The sequence below is a fragment of the Sapajus apella genome, unplaced genomic scaffold (assembly GCF_009761245.1).
Source record: "Sapajus apella isolate SASKATOON/1434 unplaced genomic scaffold, GSC_monkey_1.0 scaffold20, whole genome shotgun sequence".
In the NCBI taxonomy this organism is placed as follows: Eukaryota; Metazoa; Chordata; class Mammalia; order Primates; family Cebidae; genus Sapajus; species Sapajus apella.
The window spans coordinates 9,197,548-9,204,999 of NW_022436960.1; the positions used below are offsets into that span (position 1 = coordinate 9,197,548).

Sequence of the window (7,452 nt, forward strand, 5' to 3'; positions counted from 1 at the left end):
CCTGGGGCCAGAACCCGGGCGTCGTCAGCGGACCAGGGGTCGGGGAGCCCAGGAGAGGACCCGGGAGAAGTGGGCTGCGGCCTCTAGGGGCAGCTTCCGCGGGGAATGGGGGGCGGAAGGAAGGGCGCCCGCGACCGAGGACGCTGGGGCTGCCCCGAGGGCTGGGGCTCGGCCGTTCCTGGGGGTGGGACGGGGGGATTCGGACGCCTCAGGAGGGGCAAGGGCCGCGGGGCTGGCGCCCGGTCAGGGCTGGGACAGGGACACGTCTCTTGGGGATGGGGTTCCAGACCGAGAGGACCGAGTCCGCTCTGAGGAAGGGTCCGGGAGGAGCTGGCTTAGGGCGACAGGGGCTGGAGGAGGACAGAGGGGCCGGTCTGACTGAGAGGGTCCCGGCCGCCCAGAGGTGAGGAGGGTGGCGGGGTGGGGCGGAGGCCAGCGCGGGGCCGCGCGAGTCCAGCGGCCGGACGCCCTGAGGGCAGGTCTTCTCCCCGGGGCGCACCTTGAGGCTCCGGCGGACCGGCCTCTCGATGATGGTGAGCTCCTGCAGGTCCTCCATGTAGCCGAACAGGCTGTTCTGACTGAAATCCATCGCGGCGGCGGGTGGCGGCGGATGCATGGACCGCCGGGCACCTTCGCCGCCAGGGCCGGAGCGGCCCCGGGATGCCGGACGCGCTCAGCCCCGCGGCCGCCCACCAGCAGGACTTTCTCCCGCTTTCGGCCGCCGGAGCCGAGCGTGAGGCTGGCGGGAGCACGAGCGCAGCCCGGCGAGGGGGCGGGGCAAGGCGCGCGGGCGCGCTGCGGGGGCGGGGCCAGGGGCGGGTGCCCGCCACCTTGCCCTCCTCGGCCCCGCCCCCTCCTGGGCGCCGCGCACACGCGGCCGGACGCAACGACCGTGCAGCTACGCGGCAGCTCCGCCACCCCTCTGGGCCCGCTCCCTGCCGCCCTCCTTAACCCCCGTCCGCCCCCAACCGAGGGCGCCCCACCCCGCGGCGCGTGCGCAGAGCCTTTTGCCTCCCGCAGCCGGCAGAGGCGGGCTGGGGGCGGGGGCTGGGGGCGGGGAGGCTGAGCCAATGAGAGCGGAAGCCGAGGAGAGGGAGCTGACGGGGCTGCGGCTGCACCTGCTGACTTAACTGTCCAGCTATTCCCAGGACCGCCCACCCCAGCTAGCGGGCCGCGGACTCAGAGACCCCCCCCCACCCCCCGGCACAGCTCCAACCCTGGAGAAGGGCTGAGTGCCCCAAATAAGCAGTTAGGACATGGGGTGCCCGGCTGACGGGGGAGGGCTAGCTTTTGGGCATGGGCAGCATTCGAAAAAGGCCTCCTGGAGAAGAGTCATTTAAACTGAATCTTAGCGACCGATAAGGCCTTCGTAAGAGAAATAATTAGAGCAAGCCCGTCTGGGGTTGAAGCCTGGGTGTGTTTGGTTGGGTTTGAGAAGTGCCGTCCAAGAAGAGCTCGGGGCTCAGGCATCCAGGGCTTGGCGAGGTGGGTGGAAGAGGAATAGGACTTAGGTCCTGTGTGAGGAAAAGCCCTGCTCTGGACAGCCACGTTGAGTTCCTTGCACTTGGTTCTGTTAAGAATGGGAAGCGATGGAAGTGGGATTGGGGCGATTGTTTTGGACCTCGGGAACAAGTTATGTTGGTACACTTCGGCTCGTCAGTCAGGAAGGCCCTTTTTTTGTTTTTGTTTTCCACTCGTTCCTCCACACCCATTCTTCTTCCCGCCATATGCGCCCTCTTCTGAATTAAGGTATGTCCCAGTTCATGCACTGTATACAGCCTCAAAAGATACATGGTTTGTGTCTGTTTTTAACATACATGAACGGCGTTGTGATGAGAACTCATTCTGTTCCTTGTTTTTTCTCTGTCTTAGAAGATCTATCCATGTGACACTATACAACGAGTTCATTAATTATGACCAATAATGGTATTTGATTTCTGTGTCTAACATATTCTACTTACCAATTCCTCAGATAACGGACAGTGAGCGAGGCCACCAGCATTTCCTTGTTACACAGACCACGCTGAAATGGGTGTAAGACGTGTCCCTTACAGAACATAAGAAATTGAGTCGCTGGGTCATGAGGTCCACAGCGCTTGGCTTCACTCTGTCATGTTGCCCTCCAGATGGCTTTGCAGTCACACCCACACCAATGGCACATGAAGGTAGGAAGATACCCGTTTCCCATTTTATATGATAACATTTGGCATTATTTGATGTCCTAATTTATGTCAATCTGAAATCAGTAAAGTAGTATCACATTGTAATTTCGATTTGTATTTATTTTATTGGTGGTGTTAACCATTTTTCCATATACTTAAGAACCATTGGGATTGTTTTCCTTCTGTGATTATCTATTTACATCCTTTACCTATTTTTCTGCTGGATTTTATTTTTTTATGAAGGAATTGAAGGAGTTGAGTTTCTTATATGTTCTAAATATTAATCTTTTGTCAGCTTTAGACAAATATTGCAAATATTTCTCTCAACCTTTCATGCATCCTGTTAGCTTGGTTTTCACTATGTTACCATTGAGGAGAAATCCTTAATTTTCATTTAGCCTAATGCATCAAATTTTAGCCTTGTGGAGAGTGCTTTTTTACCTTGTTTAGGAATCTCTTCCCACCTATTAGTCGCAAAATATTCTCCTACATTTTCCTCTATTTGGCTTCATACTTTTACCTATCACAGATCTTAATCCATCTGGGGTTCACCTTGCATACAGTATGAGCAGGAATACAGTATTATTATTAACTCTGTTTAGTGAGCCAATTTTCCCAGCAGCACCCACCAAACCATCCATCTTTTCCCCTCCACATGTAATGGCATCTGTATCATATGCCAAGTCCCTAGAGACACACATGTCTGTCTCTGAGTCTTGTTGCTATTCTATTTATCTAGATCTGTTCCTATGTTAGTGCTGTGCTGATTTTATTCCTATGGTTTACTTATACATCCTAAGATCTGGTAGAGTGAATCTGCCATTCCTGTCTGTTTTGTTTTCAATTTTGCCTTTGAAGTTCAAAGCAAAATGGTCAATAATGATGCCCACAGCTAAAATTCGGGTTTTCTAATCCCTACTTTACTAAGGAGAAGTGAAGTAGAAGGGCACAGAAATATGGCAGGATGAGGATGGAGAAGAGGCAAACATGACGAGGTGGTTTTCCTAAGCAAATATCTCACAGGCCCCTTTTCTGTCAATTTCTGAAATTCTCTGTCTTTTGATTAGTAAATGATACGAAATATTACCTGTCAACTTTACCCTGTTCCAGTGAAGAAGTATTATCTCACATTTGGATTTTGTAACAGTATCATCTAAAACTGGAGGACGTTCTTAATGAAGATTGATTGAATATACAAATGTATCTTTAATGTTGGCCATTCCAGGGCAGGAGGTTGATGAAGGGAAAATGTTCAGTTCAATGACTGGAATCTGTAACTGCTCTAATTACCACTGTGTGGTAGAAGTAGCCTGCCCAGCCTGGCTGCCAGGAAACCTGAGTCTCAGTCTTGGCTCTGCCAGTGACATGTGGCAGAATGACTCTTGGAGCTCTGTTTTCCTTATCTGAACTGCTTTCCTGCATGTTGTCTCAACGTGCCCTCACAGCATCCCCGTGGAGTGCAGAAAAGCTGCATCACTATTCTAATTTTACAAATAATGAAATTGAAGCTCAGAGAATTTATGTGACTTAGTCATGAACACACAGCTAAGGGAAACTAGATTTATCCACTTTGTTTATTCATTTAAAAATAGCAGATAGGCTGGGCACAGTGTCTCACGCCTGCAATCTCAACTCTTTAGGAGGCTGAGGCAAGTGGATTGCTTGAGCTTAGGAGTTCAAGACCAGCCTGGGCAACTTAGTGAAACCCCATCTCTACAAAAAATACAAAAATTAGCTGGGCATGGCAGCATACTCCTGTACTCACAGCTACTAGGGAGGCTGAAGTGGGAGGATCGCATGAGCCCAGGGGCTCAAGACCAACCCTGGCAACACAGCCTCTCTACAAAAAATAAACAAAATGCGCTAGGTATCGTGGTTGCACACCTGTAGTCACAGCTACTTGGGAAGCTGAGGCAGGAGGATCACTGGAGCCCAGGAGGTAGAGATTGCGTCACTGCATTCCTGCCTGAGCAACAGAATGAGACCCTGTCATAAAATAAAATAGCATGGTGCTAAGTAAGCACATGGACTTTGAAGCTCAGGTACTTGGGTTTGAGTCAAGCACTGCTGCTTCCTATCTTCAGCAAAGTATTTAACCTCTCTGTTGCTCACTTTATTCATCTCTAACCTAGGAATAATAGTAGTACTTTGTGCAAAGTGTTGTGAAAATTAAATTAGATAATATGCATACAATACTTAGAAACATTCTTGGCCCAAGTGTTTGTTGTTACTATTATTATTGCCACCAGACCAGTGTCCTTCTGAACCCAGGTTCAGAACAGAGTCAAGAAGGTGTGCTGAATCAATTAATTACAATGGGAGGCAAAATAATATTTCCCCAAAGATGTCCACATCCTAATCCCTTGAACATATGGGTATGTTACCTTACATGGCCTAAAGAATTTTAATGTGACTAATTTAAGGATATTGAAGTAGGAAGATTATTCTGGTTTACCTTTGTGGGCTCACTGTAGTCACAGGGACCTTATATGTGAAAAAGGGAAGCAGAAGTTCAATGTCAGAGTGATGCCATGCAAGGATGCAACCTGCTACATTTTTTTTTTTTTTTTGAGATAGGATCTCACTGCATCCTTGACCTTCCAGGTTCAAGTGATCTTCCTGCCTCAGCCTGCTGAGTAACTAGGACTACAGCTGAGTGCCAGCTAATTTTTTTTTTTTTTTTTTTTTTTTTTTTTTTGTAGAAATTAGATCTTACCATGTTTCCCAGGCTGGTCTGGAGCTTCTGGACTCAAGGCCCACCTTGGCCTCCCAAAGTGCTGGGATTACAGGCATGAGCCACCAAGCCTGGCTGATTGCTAGTTTTTAATATGAAATGGCACCATAAGCCAGCACCCTATAGAATTTGGAAAAAAAAAAAAAAAACTTGAAAATTCTCCCCAGGAATGTAGCTCTACTGATACCTTGATTTTAGCCCAGTGAAAACTATTTCAGACTTCTAGCTTCCATAAGTGTAAGATAATAAATTTATGTTGTTTTAAGCTGCTAGGTTGGTGTTAATTAGTTACAGCAGCCATAGGAAACTAATACAATGACCTGTGTGAGAAAAACACTTAAACTTGGTTTCTACCTCAGATCATACACACACAAAAAGAAAACAATTTTAGGTGAATAAAATGCTGAAGTATGAAAGGCAAATCTTTCAAACTTTTTGAAGAAAATATAGGCGAATAATTTTATGACATCTGAATAGGGAAAATTTTCTTAAAAGCATAAGCCATAAAATAAAACATTGATAAATCTAACTACTTCAAGTCCAGCCTGGGTGACAAAGTCAAATGCTATCTCAAAAAAAGAAAAAAATCTAACTACTTTAAAATTAAGAACTTGTATTTATTTAAAAAATACACCTCGAAGACCCTGACAAGACAAACCATATACTGGGAAAACATATTTACAACCAATTAATCATAGGTGAATTATTGTCCAGAATCAAGAACCTCAAAAAAAAAATCAGAAGACAACTAAATAGAAAATGGACAAAATATATAAACTGTCATTTTACAGAAAAACAATCACCAATATGAAAAGGAGCTCAATCGCAGTAGTGCTTAATTAAGAATAATTAACATGACCTTAATAATAATTAAGCTCAACCCTCTCTAATAAAAGTGGAAAGGCAAATTTACATACCCATCCCAAAATTTCAAACATCTGATCACATCAAATGTTTTGCAAATGTCAAGAGGCAGACTTACATACTGCTCGTGGAAGTATAAACTGGTGCAACCACTTTGGAAAATAATTTGACATTAACTCATAAAACACCAGAGAATCTCTCGCACATTTGCACAAAGAACTATGCACAAGAAGGTTCATAGCAGTACACATTGCAATAGCAAAGACCTGAAAAGAACTAAAACATTTACGGACATTTAAATACTTAAACTAATTGCATTATACTCAATCAATGGAAAACTGTCAGTGAAAATATACAACTACATAGTTCAGTGAGGACAAATCTCACAAACATGTTGAACAAATGCAAATTGCTAAAGTTTATCTACGTATGACACCATTTACACAATATTCTAAAACAATAATATATAATATGTGGTTACAATGACCCAAAAAAGAGGAATGGTAAACACAAAATGCAACCTATTGTTTAGCTCTAGGACTAAGATGTGATCAGGGAGGGACACACAGAGGACATAGGTAATGTGTTATTTTTTGAATTGGTGGTACGTGAGTGTTTATTTTATTGCTATGCTTAAAATATCCTTATGTATTACATATGATTTTTATGCATGAAATAATATTTTATATTTTTAGATCAGGGCAATTATATGTTTTCCAGTTATAGTTTAGCCAATTCATTTATCCATTCATTCATTCAAAAATATTTCAAGGATTATTGCTATATTATAGGCATTGTTCTAGGTGTAGGCCTTACTATCAGGTATCACACATCCTAGTGAGAACAATGAGAATCAATCTAATCCAATAAGCCTACAATCAAATATATCATTACAAACTAGGATAATTGCTATGGAAAAAATACAGGTAGTTAGACTGATAGAGGAGCAACACCCCACCTACTTTTGTGTAAATGAGAAATAAACCTTCTTTGTGTTAAGCCACTGAGAGATAGGGCTTTCTGTTTCTGCAGCATTGACTATCCTCACTAATAAATATTGCAGGCCACAGAGTGACAACAGGGACCAGGTGGGAAATGACTGTAGCTTGGATTGGAGTCATTACTGTAGAGATGGAGAGATGTGAACAGATTCAAGGGAAGTTTTAGAGGTAACTGGGATGGTTTAGATGGGCAGAGGGGGTGGTTCATGGAAGTCAGGGAGGCCAAGGCAGTAAAGATGACTTCCAAGTTTTTGGCTTGTGGAGCTGGATAGATGAAGACGTCACCCACCCAGTGTTCATTCTGTCCTTTCATTAATGTCTGAGTAGATGGCATTTGCTGACAACTGCCCCAGAGCTCCATCTGCAGCTCCAAGTGGACGTCACAAAGTCTGCCTCCCAAGTCAGCAGCTGTTCTCTGCAGTTCTCTTCAGCTTGGATCTTAAGTGAACTAGGCCAGACTCCTAGTGGGCCATACCCATTGGAATCTAACCAGCACCTGACACAATGGTTAGCACATAGTAAGAGTCCCTGTTAATGTTTACTGAGAAAGTGAGAAAAGAAAGAGGGAGGAGGCAGGGTACAATAAACTGGAATATTAGGAGGCCGTCTACCACCCTGGTCCGAGCCACCATTATTTCTCACCTGGATCAAGGGTGCCTCTGCTTATGCTTTTCCCCTTCTAAAGTTCATA

At 45.3% G+C, this 7,452-nt stretch overlaps 1 protein-coding gene across 7 annotated transcripts in view; it reads right to left on the bottom strand.

Annotated features, from left to right (window-relative positions):
- The window catches only part of PPP4R4 (protein phosphatase 4 regulatory subunit 4), a 114,073-nt gene extending 113,307 nt beyond the window's left edge, over window positions 1–766 (bottom strand). For 4 of the 7 annotated variants that reach the window (XM_032287535.1, XM_032287537.1, XM_032287534.1 and 1 more), the window contains exon 1: window positions 500–758. In XM_032287535.1, coding sequence (XP_032143426.1) covers window positions 500–616 — 117 coding nt within the window. In that variant the 5' untranslated portion in view covers window positions 617–758. Of the gene's footprint in view, window positions 1–499 lie in introns of all 7 variants that reach the window. The other 3 variants (XM_032287539.1, XM_032287540.1, XM_032287538.1) reach the window with 2 other exon arrangements.
- Between the last annotated feature and the right edge of the window lie 6,686 nt (window positions 767–7,452).